General features: G+C 41.9%; 1 protein-coding gene across 3 annotated transcripts; it reads right to left on the reverse strand.

Moving 5' to 3' along the window:
• Positions 1–2,104: 2,104 nt before the first annotated feature.
• ERI1 (exoribonuclease 1) lies at positions 2,105–14,867 on the reverse strand. 3 transcript variants are annotated; one of them, XM_075149515.1, is made up of 7 exons: positions 14,747–14,860; positions 13,725–13,895; positions 11,114–11,324; positions 9,667–9,750; positions 8,907–9,016; positions 6,547–6,661; positions 2,105–3,901 (listed from the first exon to the last, which is right to left on the reverse strand). In XM_075149515.1, exons 2-7 carry the CDS (start codon positions 13,775–13,777, stop codon positions 3,659–3,661), a joined length of 816 nt encoding a protein of 271 aa, XP_075005616.1. In that variant the 5' UTR covers positions 13,778–13,895; positions 14,747–14,860; the 3' UTR covers positions 2,105–3,658. The 3 variants fall into 3 exon arrangements, with proteins under 3 accessions (XP_075005616.1, XP_075005614.1, XP_075005615.1); XM_075149513.1 differs by having other exon boundaries at positions 13,725–13,900; positions 14,747–14,852; XM_075149514.1 differs by lacking the exon at positions 13,725–13,895 and having other exon boundaries at positions 14,747–14,867.
• Positions 14,868–15,195: the final 328 nt, after the last annotated feature.

A 15,195-nucleotide genomic window follows, 5' to 3' on the forward strand; every position in this document is an offset into this window, starting at 1 on the left:
TTTAGCCTGTTTCAAAAGCCTCCAGTCAGTAACTGGATCTCTTGACACCTATCCTCCACAGGTAAGACTTCCAATATCTTTTTAAAGGACTGGTTTTTTTTCCCCCCAGGATTAAAAAGAGCATACAAAGATCTTACCTAACACAAACTTCTTTTCAGGGGAGGCAAAAGTTCACTAATGGAAGAAAAAGGGAAATGGAGGACTTAAAAAATAGCTTTGGGAACTGCAGGGCAAGAGAAATGAGTTGTCCTTTAGCGAAGCTGTGGTGAGAAAACACTGCTTCCGCAAGGTCACGCAGGAGCAGTGAAGGCCTGCAGTAAAGTGCCGAAAGCTCTCCAAGGGCACGAGAACCACAACTCAAAGTGAACTGAGGTTTTTTTACTTGTTTCCACTGCTGGGAGCAGCCCCCTCCTCATTGCAATGTTAATTTCCAACAACATATGGAAACAACAACCACCTTGTTAAACTACATTATTAAACTACCTTATTATAAGACAAGCACAGGCGGGAGCAGTTTCTATGGACAACTGACCTGCTGAGACTTGCCCCTGTAGCCATACCTCACTAGGAGGTTGATGGGAGGCTACAAACTGTTGTGACCTCTTCTTCCCCATGCAGCTAGCGACATTTGCTCAGGCATTTGCTCATCAAGACAGAGAAGTTATTGCTCTTTAACCTGTCTGAGAAACCTTTCTTCCCCTCTAACACAACCCCAAGATTCTGTGAATCCCTCTCACATTCATAGAAATACATATTAAGAAATCTACTTGAAAGTGCTCATGTTGAAATTCATCTGCAACTCCTTTGTTTAAAGTTCGCCCGTGTTTTACAAAGGCTGTCTGCAGTAGCGGTAGAGTTGCTAAAGTACAGCTCCTGAAATGTGAAATTAAAAAAACCCAACAACAAAACAAGGCCTCTTACTGTATCAGCAGGTGGTTTTTTTTCTGCATAAAAAAGAGATTGTTTCTTACATAGTTGTCAATGAATTTTTCCAGCATGGGATGACTCCTCTAATAAATAAAAATAGTCATTACAGCAGAGATGCACTCAGCAAGCTTCTCTGGATGAACAAACGAGATCAACCCGAAAAAACATTGTTTGGCTGAACACGAGCATCACTACTAGAATCACCATACCACGTATTTTTTTTCCCCTCAAATGCCTCCTTCCCCTTTAATGTGAAAGCACCCAGGAAAATTTATCCCTTTACTGAGTGTTGTGAACTAGTCACATTCATGAGATTTAAGCCACCTAGCCATGGCAATGTTGCTAGTTCACCAGAGAAGACTAATCATGGGCCATGCTGAGACCAAGACCCCCAACACTGCTGAAGTCATCTCATGCTTTATAGAGAATTCAGTACCTGACATGTTAATAAATACCAACTTGGTTTAATAAGTTTGTTTACATTTCAAGTAAACCAACAAACATTGATAAAATTCACTTCATCTCAAAATCACAGAATGAAACATTCTGTGAAAATAGTTACAGCTTATAGTTTGACATTAATCCAACTTAGATAAAATAGTATCTGGAATGATTCCACTGATTTCTGCAACTCACTGACAAAAAAACTACTCAAGCAGTAAACAGAAAACAATTATTAATATTTAACCTTACCTCAAATTATCTTTTTGAAGTTATTTAACAAAAATAAACAACTCTGTACTTAAAATAAGTGACGTAAAATTACAACAGCTCTTCACTTATGAAGGCTGTAGTATAATCTGTAACAAGTAAAGTTTTTCATTGGACTGTGAGCCTGGTTACAGACCTGTAAATAAAAGAACTAGTGACAAAGTCTATGATACTGCCAGCACCCCACAGGGAGATCTGCTGAGTTAGACTCAATTTTATCACAGAAACATTCACCACAGTAACTCAGAGACAAAAAAAAGTACATTACCATGGTTCTTCAAAGAGGAGGATACTATGGTTGCTAGAGTGAAAAGCAAATATATAATTAACAATTTGTACAAAATATAGGCTGACAAATAAACGGTATTTTCAGAGTAAGCATATCAGAGATTTGGATTTTACCCTTCTGAAAATACATCAAGTATTGCTACAGAAAGAAAGGAAACTGTGAAGTTCAACGAAACTCTACAAGTAGAACAAGTATTTATTTTCAGAGAAAAAATGAACATCATTTTAAAGCCATTGTGGCTGTCTTAATCTGTGACTCTGGAAAGAAAACTGCTTCACACGTAGGAAGAAAGCAACTGAGAATTAACCAATACTTCTCTCTCTTACATGAATATTTTCGTTTCCATTGATCCGCTTTAACAGTCAGAAGAGCAAGGGGAGCTGGGAGGAGTTTGATTAGCCAAGCAGTCAATGTTCTCAACAAAGCCTTATTATGAATTGGTTATTTTGTTTCCTGAATCTAAGTGGCAGAAAGAATGAATGAATTATAATACAGGGATACCAAACTAACTTTTTTTTGACTAAGAGCAACCAAAATACATAATTCTGCTTTTCAGAACAAGCCATTCTAATGCAGAGCTGATCACATCAATGTTGTACTTCCTAACAGCCCATGGAGACAAAGCAAATTAACACTTTGGCCTCTTTTGAATATCACCTTATCTGGGGCCTAGGAAGAAAGCAGAAGCAGTTGTTAATAATTAGATGTGGCCTTTACTAATAAAATTGTATTAATCTTCCAATGTTAGATCTTGAGATAAAGGCATAGCTTCATGGTGGCAGAGGTACAGGAAGGTACCAAAATAGTTAAGCATGTCTTTAACCATGAACTAGAAGCTTCTTGTTTTGTTTTACATAACAACCTGATAGCACAACATTTTGACAATCTGGCATGTTTTGAACTTATTTTTACTTCACTCATTTTTAAGTCCCAATAGCTGACAGTGTCTAAAAGTGATATTAAATGAAGTGCAGCTATGAGTGTAGCAGGAATAGGAGATACTGAAGAACCTTCTCTTTTTAAATACAGGTTAAAAAAAAATTACTATCATACTGCATTAATGGAATTTTTATTCAATACACAGCTCTTCTATTTGATGTGGAAGCAGAGAAACATGTCCCTTAAATAAAAAAAAAAACCAAACCAAAAAACACAGTACTTCTCTACTGCTTTAGAATTGATGAACATGCTCCCATCTCTCCTAGACTTTGTAACGAAAAAAAAAAAATTACCAGCAAGAACCCTTAGAAGAGTGCCTTATCAGGAAAGGCCAGCCCAACCACTTGCTATTTCAGTTCTTCCAGCAATGTCTTATTCGTGTGCAATGAATAATCAGATGCTAGATATCATTAGAGTATGGCATAGTGAATAAATACTACCCACAGGCTGGGGTGGAACAGCAACGCGCAGGCCCAATTGATCTTTGCATGTGTTTAAATTACAAGTTCTTAAAAGCTTAACACTTTGCCTGGATTCCACATATCAACCTTACTGCTAGAAAAGTTGCAAACAACAACAAAAAAAAATCATCAGTATAAAAAAAAAATTGCTGTAACACAGGCTTCAAAGAGCAAGAAGCTTCCACACTCCTCTATTTCAACAGAGATGATTAGTTAAGGTGCTTTCAGATTCTGCATTGCAGACAGGTTGGCAGAGGTGGCTGTTTAATAAGCTCTTAACAGTCTTCAGCGGGTATCTGAGAGCAATTCCTAAGGCAGAACCCCCGAACTGCTAGTTTCTGTAGCGGGGCATCTGTGGAGCAGGGGCTCCCTCTAAGGGGGCTGAGGAGGAGACTGTCATAAGCTGTCCAGCATGCATTCTCTCATTCACTCGCAGTTCACAGCCATCCTGCAGCATCCTTATCGCTATCCTTGCAATGTTTTTAGAGTCGTCAAGTCCACTGTGAGGTCTCCCATCATAATTCATGCCCAGCTTTTCAAGCATGATTGTCAGCTTGGTCTGGCTCCTAGGAACCTGATGGAGAAAGTGAACCACATTCAAGAATTAGGTTCTGTACCAAGTCTTTTTAATCTAACACAGTGCAGTAGAAACATATGCAGATTTTAAGCCTACTTAAGTCACATACTACTTTCATGTTGCCTTTTTTCAGATCACTAACAATTTAATTTCAAAGCATATTGGTGAGACAGACACTTTCATTTTTACAGAGGAGACATAGTCAACAGGAGCTTGTCTAGACTCAGGATAATCTCAAGAGCCTCTCACCATTACCAGCACCAGCTCAAGATGTGCCAGTGCTGGCAACGGTGGAAGCCATGGCCTAGCTAGGTTTAACAAGCTTTATAAAAAAAGGAATTACCACCCAAAGTGGCATTGCAGAGGGAGTCAGATTTTGGTTTTCCTTTTAAACGCTAAGCGATTAAAGAAGCACCAGTCTCCTGACTCCCACTGACATTGAGCTTCTGAATGCCTCCAAACACCGCAGGAACAGATCAGCAACACCTATAGCAGCCCATGTTTAAATGGATGACCAACAGCGTGAACAGACAAGGAAGGTTAACTGACTTATCCATGCAAAGTGCTGCACCGGCAAATGCCCCAAGTCCTCTCTTGATTAACTACTAAATATACATTTGTGCTTTGGAAAGGTCAAAGAACAACAAAAGGATAACTTTAAAGGAAAACTTTAGTTTGCTCTCTTGGTGATGGTGGTTGGGGTGGGGGAACATGGGACATGACAAGTTCCAGGATATTGCACCATACTACTGGATTTAATAGCTAGCCAGAATGGTGACAACACAGTTGCAATATGCAACTCCAATAATAACACCCACAAACTGGGCAGGGGAGATATATCTGCAGGTTGTGCGATATTGCACAGGAAAGTTACAATACATTCCTTGTCATTGATTTTATCTATTACTATTACATAACAACAGATTCAATAGCAGCACAGCATAGCTAAACAGAAGCACTGAACAACTCTAAATGCTACAACTGTTTGCATTTATTAAAAAAAAGAAAAAAAAAATCACAAAAAGCAAAAAGAAACAGATTCATTCTAAGTTACAATCTTCATCGCCTTTGATGAAAAAGCACTCACTGCTCAACAGAGAAGGAAAAAGAATGTATGTCTAGGTTAAAGCTGATAGGACTAACAAGACTTCTGTGTTCTTGCATGTTTCCAACAGAAACGGTCATGCAGAGGAGGCACAGTAATAGAGGGAGAAATGGAGCAACCCTGTAATATTTGCTCAGCCCAAAGTAAAGCTCTTCTCTTATTAAATGTTAACCTCTTTTTTTTTTCTAGAGGTTACCTTTAGTATGAAAAAGCCCTTCAAGAGAAGATTGTCAGCTAGGCTGAAATCATATTCAAACAAATGGTTTAGTGTAGACTGACTAGGAATTCGCTAGAATCTCAAATAACTCATTTTATGGTAATCTGACAGTGAAAGAAAGCAGCAATATGGTCCAGCACTGAACTTGGTATTACTTTTCTCTTGACAATTTGATCCAACTGCAGATATGTCCTAATCTGCAATAATGCTGCCCAGAGGAAAAGGACCTGGGGGTGCTGGTTGACAGCCGGCTGAACATGAGCCAGCAGTGTGCCCAGGTGGCCAAGAAGGCCAACAGCATCCTGGCCTGTATCAGAAATAGTGTGGCCAGCAGGAGCAGGGAGGTGATCGTGCCCCTGTACTTGGCACTGGTGAGGCCGCACCTCGAATCCTGTGTTCAGTTTTGGGCCCCTCACTACAAGAAGGACATGGAGGTGCTGGAGCGTGTCCAGAGGAGGGCAACGAGGCTGGTGAAGGGCCTGGAGCACAAGTCTTATGAGGAGCGGCTGAGGGAACTGGGGTTGTTCAGCCTGGAGAAGAGGAGGCTGAGGGGAGACCTTATCGCACTCTACAATCACCTGAAAGGAGGTTGTAGCGAGGTGGGGGTTGGTCTCTTCTCCCAAGTAACGAGCGATAGGACAAGAGGAAATGGCCTCAAGTTGCGCCAAGGGAGGTTTAGATTGGACATTAGGAGAAATTTCTTTACTGAAAGAGTGGTCAGGCCTTGGAACAGGCTGCCCAGGGAAGTGGTAGAGTCACCATCCTTGGAGGTATTTAAAAGACGTGTAGATGAGGCGCTTAGGGACATGGTTTAGTGGGCATGGTGGTGTTGCTTTGATGGTTGGACTCGACGATCTTGGAGGTCTTTTCCAACCTTGATGATTCTATGATTCTATGATCTTTCTCTGTTCCCATTACACTGTCAAAAGTGGAGATATCTGAGGGTAGTGGTGCAAATTAGTTTTGTAGTGTACATGAAAACAGGAAAAAATAATTGAAAAATCAATACAGAGTCTTTTCAGCCAAACTACTTCAAAGACACACTTGATCTGAGAGCACCAGTATGACATTTTTAGACAATCCTTCATGGAGCATCTCCTGATTCTTAAAAACAAGATTAAAATCAAAATGCAGTGGATTATATGATCTTCAATTAGTAAAGTGAGATCTGGGCATGAAGCACATTTGAAAATCAGACCCCAGGCGACTCGTTTAAGTGCTATAATTTTATACCACACAAGTAAAGATGACAAGCACAACAGGACATTCTAGACTTTTAAACCAAATTTTCCCGCAAGAGAAGCAACAATCTGTACAAACCTTATAGAAGTTCCCATATGATTTGCGAATATTGATCCACTTTTTGGCAAAAGAAGGGTATTTGATACGGCTAATACGGCACTGGATGTTCAAGAATTTACTCATATCCCAAGAACTTAAAAAGTCAAAAGAGAAAAGAGAAAAACATTAGTAAGATGAAATTCACATGCCCTGCGTTCTACATATTGCACAGGTAGCATAAACAGCTGTCTTTTCTTTGGTGGTCAATAGAAGGAAAATGGTTTAGGAAAAGCTCTTTTGCTATAATCATGGTAAAGAATTTTTTAATATGAATTTGTTAATCATTGGGAAAACAAATAATGACATGAGCAAGATTTTCACTAGGATGGTGTCAGGTCCAGGATGGTTCAAACAAAAAATAGCACGCCAACTTCTTCACCTACCACATCTACTCCAAAAACTGCCAATAAACTAGATGCTTACAAAGCCCTTGGGGAAGCAAGTGACACCTTACATTTTCCCGATTACTTGGGTATGCATATGTCTCTCTACTTAACGTAGGTTATTGAACCAAGACTGCACTTAGTTTTAAGAGAACCAGACCTTTATGGAAAGAAGATGAAATGATAACCCTATGCACTTCTAGACCGCCTTCCTGAAGGGAACCACTCCAACAAGTTTGTAAGCTTCAAGCTAAAATAAAGCCTTTTTTCCCCCCTCTCTTGCAGCTGTCTACACAATCTCACCTATATGACAGATTTCACTGCACCTATTTTCCTTGAGGAATTTCACTGAGGGGACTCCCCTGGAAGGGAATTCCAGACGCATTCTAGGACCAGTAACATAACCAGTCTTGCATCAGTTTTGCTTTAGCATTTTCTTTTTTTAAATTCACTGTTGCTTCCAAAGATAGAAACCTAATCATAGGTAAAAAATTAGTCAAATAGCAGTATTTATCACAGTTCCTTAAATTAAAGTTGGAATGACATTATTTTAACTCCTTATTTTTAAGGTGTACACGGATCTAAACTGTACACCTCAAGTCTTGTGTGACAGCTTTTAAACGGCTTCACTGTTCACAGTGGACACAATCACATTTCAGAGATACAGGTTCTTCATCAGAAAAGACCTGTGATTTATAGTTGTCCAAATCTCCAGGAATTTTGAGAAAAAAGACTCATGGCCAAAAAAATTTTCCCACTTGGTAAGTTGGATTAGTTAAAAAAGGTTTCGTTATGTATCCATTCATCTCCTACGATGCATTATTTTTCAAACCGCTCATATTATAGACTAGAATATTTATTTGTGTTTTACTTGACAGAAGTGTTAGGAAGTCATACTAAGATCCCCCATGCTCTTTTTTCATAAACTCCAGTTTTGTTTCGGGGTTCGTCTCCCTTTGGTTCGACACAGTCATTGTAACAGAGCGGCACAGGACTGCCTTTTTAATCCAGCACTGCAGAAGATTTACTCAGGCAAACGAGCAACATGAAAATGCATCATTCAACTCAACATGGCTAATGTTAAAAATTCTCTGGGCTACTTAAATACCTCCTTCCAAGAGAAGGAGGAAAGCAGACATGTTAACAGAATAGTAATGTTTCAGAGCTAAAAAGCAAGCATCACCTACAAAAAAATTCCGGGGCCAGTGCTATATAAGATAAGGCTCAAAGAGTATCTTTCATCGTATAACAAAGCTAAGATCACAAGAACAATGTTGCATCACAGATATATCAAGATCTCAAGATCTGTTCACTGTGCAGTCATTAGGGGACTTGATGTTCCATGCAGACCTTGTGAGAGAGCAAGTTCAGGTGGCAGCTGAAGGACTAGTCAATCCCTCACACACAAAGCTTGTCAGAGCTGGGACCCACCAGAGCCACAGTCCTCTAAGCCAAAGCAGAGAGCTTTCTGTGCTAGCCACTTCTCCTTCGATAAACAGCACAATCCATTATTGCCTTCTGGTGAAATATGCAGGGTGTATTAACAGTAACACTAACACACATAGGATACAACACAACCACCACACATCTCTGAAACCTCGGATTCAGGAAAGCATTGGAGTTGCTTAGAACTGAAATTGCACAATGTTATTTTCAGGTATTTTGTGCTGTATGAAAACTAGACGTAAACAGAGAATTACAACAACAAAAAAGGATAAAAAGTCTATTCAGTGTCATTTAGTTGCATACAGAAAGCTAGGAAAGAAACAGTGCCATCTAATGGATTTAAGCTTCATTTCAAATTGTTCAGTTCAGCTTTTCTGATTTTCCCAAAAGCTAAAATTGTAATAAAATGGCAAAACGGCAATGTCATGATCCACCTTTAACAATACTCTCATAAAGATTAAATGCTGTTTTGCAGTTTTAGATCATGCTGAAGGTTACGTAAGGACATACCCATCTGTCAACATGGAATAGCTATACTTTGTTCCCAGTTCTCGCTGTCTCATCCACTCTATGACATTCTGTAGAACTTGAGGAAATGTATCAGCTTTATCAACAATGTCCTAAGAGAACCAAAAAAACAAAAGTGAGGAGCATTTTTTCAGAAAAAAAACCAGCATGAAGTGTAAGAATTATATTGGTATATAAGCACTCACTGAATCACTCACTAAGTTGGCTTCACAAAAATCTTTAGAAACAGATGACACATTAAAATAAGCAGACAATTAGACAGATTTTTCCAAACTGAAAAAAAAGCACCACAAAAGCACCACTAAAAGAGCCAACCTCCAAATCGCATCTATAAAGGTAACAAGGTTAGTCAGCTATTGAACTTGCATTAAAACCTTCGAGCTTGCTTCCCAGGCTCCTGCTCAAGTCACTTGATCACAAGCCATTGCCATCGTAAGACTCTAAACCCTTTAGAATAAAAATCTTAGAAAAGGAACTGATGCAATTAAAAAGGTGCTTTCCTCTGCTAAAGATCAAGTTTCTACACACGGATTACAAAGTGAATGCTTTTCCCTACAGCTCTTTACAAACACCTAAATGACCAACTTATTGAACTCAATTCTGTGATAACTGGGGGGGGGAAAACAAGGATTATGAGAACAAGCCTTACAGAAAAGTTACCATGAAAGATTACCAGTCTGAAAACATCAACACCACATCTCTTCTTCATATTTTTTCCTGAAGAACCAAAAGTGCAAATTACCTGGGTGATTCCTGTCAGACTGATGCAGAAGTTTGAAAGCTTGGGATTAATTTCTGGCTTCACGTATTGCTGAAAGGTATCCTCCTGTAATCAGAGAATCAAACACTCAGCAGCAGCACGCTAGGTTGCAACTTCTTTGGCTTGCCCATAGCTGAAAGGCTATAGCGACTACTTGCCCTGCTTGAGGCAAAAATGAGTGTGCACCTCCCCAGTCAATATGAGCGCCCTGACTGGCCATCATGAGATTCCCAATGGGATGGATGGATGGCTTTCCAACTGGAACACATCCTTCCTCCCAGCCAGTAGGCACCGAAGAGCAAGGATGTGGATGTAAGAGGGGAGAAGGACAGACTGCAATAAAGGGGAGGATTTGGGAAAAGGAGAGCATGAGTAAGGAAAAAAGAAATGAGAGGCATGAGCAAAGCCTGATGTTTTCTAGGTAGTATCTCTAAAGGCTCACGTTTCAAGGAGGGCAAGGAAGGCAACCGGCCGCACATCTCAGAGGCTGCATGCAAATCGTACACCTCTGGATGCCAGCCAGCCAGAGATACACACAATGACCTCCCTCTGGGAAACTGAACAGTACAAGAGTGAAGACTACATGCAAGTTTCATAGAAAAAAGAAAGCCCCAAATCCCTGCTGCTATACAAAACCTTTTGGAGGAAGGAGGAAAAAAACCACGCTGTTTCCTACTACTCTAAGGGTAATAAAACAATCTTTGTAATCTTCGTAATCTGCACAATCCTCTCTCTGCAGTTAGTCATACGTGCAGCTACACTGTAACGTAGTATCACATCCTCCTCCTCTTAGAAGTTCTTGATAAATGAACCATTAGTCAGAGGAGTGCAGACTTCCTCCATTTCACTGAGCCACTCAGTTTCAGTTACACAGCAAGTAGTTTTTCCTAAAAGAAAGCTGTACTGGAACAGAGCACTTGAGGCTGCCAAATGCCTACTAAGTATGTTTAAAATCAGGTTACACAGCTGTCAATCTGTCAGGTACATTGTGGAAATAGTCTAGCCCACCAAGAAGCAGAGTTCACTCAATCCCACTTTCTAGACCTCTGCATTAGTCTCTTCTAGATGCCTCACACAGGACCACAGAATTTGCTAATTCTTGTTTATGATGAATCCCGTGAGTCCTAGAAATAGCTTTGTGGATCTTAAAACAGGGAAAGAAGTGGGGGTGGGGTGGGGAGGATGACTGAGAAACTGGAAGTCCCTCATATCAGTAGAGGGAGTCAACTGCAGGAGCATGATCTATTCCAGATGCTCTAAGAATAGAAAGAAAGTTTTGTTGGTATGTAAGAGGCACAGAGGATAGGTCTTTATGGGGAGGGGAAAAAAAAAAAAAGTTCAACATCTACCAAAAAACTAATCTAGGCTTCCTGAAGCAAAGAAGTTGCATCGAAGGACAGAATACTGACACAGTAATTAGATCACTTACTATTTCCAGGGTATGCGTGTTCAGTAAGACAACAGGAAACTCAATTATTTCATGTGTGAATTCAGGTGGGTTTCCTTCTTCACATGTTGCTTCAAAGTCAACAACACAGATGTAGTCATAGTAGCTGTCTCCATGAATGGGTTCCTTCTGCATCAGCTTCTGTTTCTTGTAATAGTTTTTCAGTCTCTTTTTCAGCACATCTTTCACCCCTCTAAAGAGATAAGGAAAGTGACAAAGATTACACTCTCATTTAATTAATTATTTCACCCTTGTAGAACTGAAGCTATATTTAACATTTGAAAGTTCATCATTTATTAACCTCATTTTGAACACCAGCACTTATGGAGTCTGAATTCAACTTTATCATACAGTTAACGCTCTCTTATCTGGGATACCCCCAACAACTAGAACATCTGGATAATATCAGTATTTGGAGACAGACTGGGAAGCACAGTGCAGACACACTCTGCAGTCATCTCCAGCTCAGCAAGACTCGGTAGCCGAAGCCTTTGCAAAGCCCAAGTCTTTGCAGATTGCTCCTAGATAACTTCTGGCCCTGGAAGCAGTACTGCTTCATCCGTATTTCCCTGTGCCCTCTGCCTGAAGCGACTGATGCCGGAGGTATTTCTGCATCAGTGGCACAGATAATGCAGAACCCAGCTAAAACGCCCACATTTTAAATTTGTCTCAATTTAAATTTAAAATTGAGCTTGAGTAACTCAATTAGAGTAAAGTATTCAAGATTTCAGTTGTCAGAAAAACCTCCTGGTCAAGATCCTGCTTTTCAAGAGGTTTTTGGCTAACACAAAAATTCACAGTGGCAAATGATTAAAGTTACTTACTGCATCTTTTTAATACAAACATTGTAATATGCAAGTGCAGGTGCCAGAACTGCCATGTACCAAACCAGAGCTGAATAAACAAGGACAATTTACTCTTTAAAGGAAGTTATTTTTAAAATTACACGTTGCAAATGAAATCACAGAAGCCATAAGAGCTACTTGTAGCAAGTGGTATGATCAGAAAAGCAGCCCACTGATCCAGAAGAAAAAACTGGGATCAGACTACTAAACCTGCATTTGACAACATCAGCCCCTTCTGCAAACACAGGTAACTCTTTTCCCACCCTGGTTTATTAATCTAGTTTAATTCAATGACCAGTTCATCCAAAGTTGAAACAGTATGGGAGCTGACAGAGGAGAAAATTACCTTTTTCTTCATCGAACCTATAAAAGAAGTTGAAAGAGGAGATGATGTTCTATCAAAATAACCCCAAGGGAAAGGATGGTGTGTGGCAGTCTGCTCAATTCACTACATTAGAGGTGATGCACTATTTGTTTACACGTAAGACATATTCTGACCAACTTAATTGAAGATATTGACAAAAGAAGTCTAGCTTAGCTAAAAGAAAAGTTCAAAACTTCCTACATTTACAACTGAGTAAAAAACACAAATAGAAAATTAATAACCTAGGAGGAAACCATCAACACATAATTTACTATTTGAATTCTGCTTTTTAAATCAGAATAACTGCTGAATAGCTGTACAAATCTAACCTGTTTTACTAAAAATCTTACCAGGTAGTGATAAAATTTTTTCCTCCTGAGGAGCCAAAGTAATTTAACTAAAGGAGAAATTAAAAAAAACATACAGCCAGAACATCTGTAGACAGACAGGGTGGAGGTGGCAGGCTGCACTTTCCACCCACACCATTTTTTTTCCCCTTTTATTCTTTTCAAATGAATCTCTGTTCCTTCCTTTTTTTTTATTCTCTCCACATCCTCCCTCAACAGTCACCTTCTTCTCTAGAAAGCTAGATTCTCCTTTCAGACTCCATCTCACCTTCCAAATTCCCTCTTCCTCCAGAGCAGTAGCTTCTCACTTTGCTAACTCCCCACCACCACCACCACCACTACTTCCTTGTAACTGTTGCCAACAGAAACAACACACTTTGTTTTTCCCAGCTGACCTTCTTCTCAACATCTCAAATTTGCCTGGCCACAGCAGTATCAAAGGGTCTTGCAGGCCTTTTCTGATAGAGCAGGAACCACTCTCTTACATAGCTAGCCCTTCCCTCCTCAATGAGCACAAATCCAGTTTATAGGACACCCACCTATTCACATCATTCTCTCTCACCTATTCAGATTAGCAAACTCTCCATCTAAAGGTATCTGTGCTCTGCATTGATTAAATTCTGAGCCCTATCACCACAGAGGTTCTATCCAATATCAGATCTGTACTGGGTACAGTAAATAAAAACACGTATGTTCTGAAGTAAGTTTCTATACACTGATGGTCTGCAACACCACCTGAGAACCCTTGTGGTCCTTCAGACCTATCTTTTTCCCTGGACCAAAAACATCTTGAGAAGTAACCTACTGTTACATATTCTTTCGTTTCTTTGCGTTACCAATTAAGACAGCGCACATTTCTGATAACACATTAAGCAGTATCACATCCTACAACAAAAGCTGCATCAAGACTGCACATGAAACAACTGGTGGCATGTCTGCTTTTCACTTTGTGGTGTGTTTTCAAACTTCAAAATAATCATCCCTTATGGCTCCACTGCTCTCAAAGATAAATCAAAAGGTTTACAAATCAGCCTAACCTGGTTTCAAGCTTGAACTCTGCAAGTTTACTTCTGAGCTCATCTCTGGTCATTCTGTTGATATAACCATTGGTTACAGCAATTTCTTTGTAAACTGGATCACTGAAGTCATTCGAACTGGCAGTTGAGTTTTTCCCATTAGTTTCTTGATCACTGATCCTACAATGCTGCCTACCCTAGAAGAAAGAGAAATCCGAAGGTCATTTAAGAAGCCCAAAACAAGAAGCTATAGCGTTAAAATTTACGTATCGTTTTGACCCCAAATGCAGTAAAACATCACACCGTTTCACTCATGATCAAACTGACCGAACTAGCTTACAGACGGGTAAGAAAATCAATACTGCTCTGAAACACCGTTTTCCTTCTCACTTTCATAAAAACCAACAGACAGAATGAAGGGATACTAACGCACGTCTCTGAAGTCATGCCAAAAACTAGCTCTAAGCGACAAAACCTGAACGCGTGGCCCAGTTTCAACAGAAAAAGTTAGTTCTCCAGTACGAGCTGGCCAAACCTCAACGGGCAGGAAGAGGTTTCTCTCGGTACCTTAACTAACTGACGCACGGACAGACAGATGTCCGGTACTGTGCAAAATAAACAAAGCAATAAATTAAGAGGAGAAGCTAAAGGCGCTTTGACTCTAAACGGTTATTCGCAGCCTTTGTGGGGCGAGCACACGGCGGGGCCGGCCTCCCCCAGGCCCGCCGCCGCCGCCACAGCCGCCGGAGCCTCCCGGGCCTCGGGCGCAGACGGAAGGGCCCGTGGCACCGGAGGCGCCCCCTCGGTAACGCGGCACTCGGCCCGCCCGGGCAGGCCGCCCTGGGCCCCGGGAACCCCGAGGGCCGGGGAGGGCGCGGGCACAGCGAGGCCAGGTCTGGGGAAGGCAGGCAGCGGGCGGCCTCTGGGCATGCGCGGGGGGCAGCGGCGGGCCGGGGGCGCTGGCGCATGCCCGACGCGGCCAGCACCGCCCGTACGGGCCCGGCGGGGCCGCCCGGCGCCTCCCGCCGCCCCAGCGCACTCACCGGCGGGCAGGCGGCGGGGGCGGGCGGCGCCGGCGCCTCGTTAGGGGCAGCCTGCGGGCGGTTCTCCTTCTGCTCCTCCATGGCGGCGGCGGGGACGGCGGCCCGTCGTGGGGCGGGGAGAGCGCGCGGCCCGCCCCTGGGCCGTGGGGCGGCCTCGCCGCCGCCACCTCCCCCCTCGCCGGGCCGCCGCGGGCGCTGGGCTTCGTGAGACCCCGACAGCTGCTCGGCCCCGGCCCCGGCTCCCACCTTCCCCGTCGGGGATGAAGAATTGTCGTGGGCATATGCCACGCGTGCCCGGCCTGCCTCACCCCCTGCCTGTCCCGCCAGCCCTCGGCCCTGCTCCTCTGCGGCAGCTCCTCTGCTTTTATGCTCCTGCCATCAGCTCTCCTGAGCTTTTGCTGAGTAGCCTCCTGGTTTTGGGGTCACAGCAGCTTTCTGGAAGCTCTGGC

Source organism: Calonectris borealis, chromosome 4 (genome assembly GCF_964195595.1).
Source record: "Calonectris borealis chromosome 4, bCalBor7.hap1.2, whole genome shotgun sequence".
Taxonomy (NCBI): Eukaryota; Metazoa; Chordata; class Aves; order Procellariiformes; family Procellariidae; genus Calonectris; species Calonectris borealis.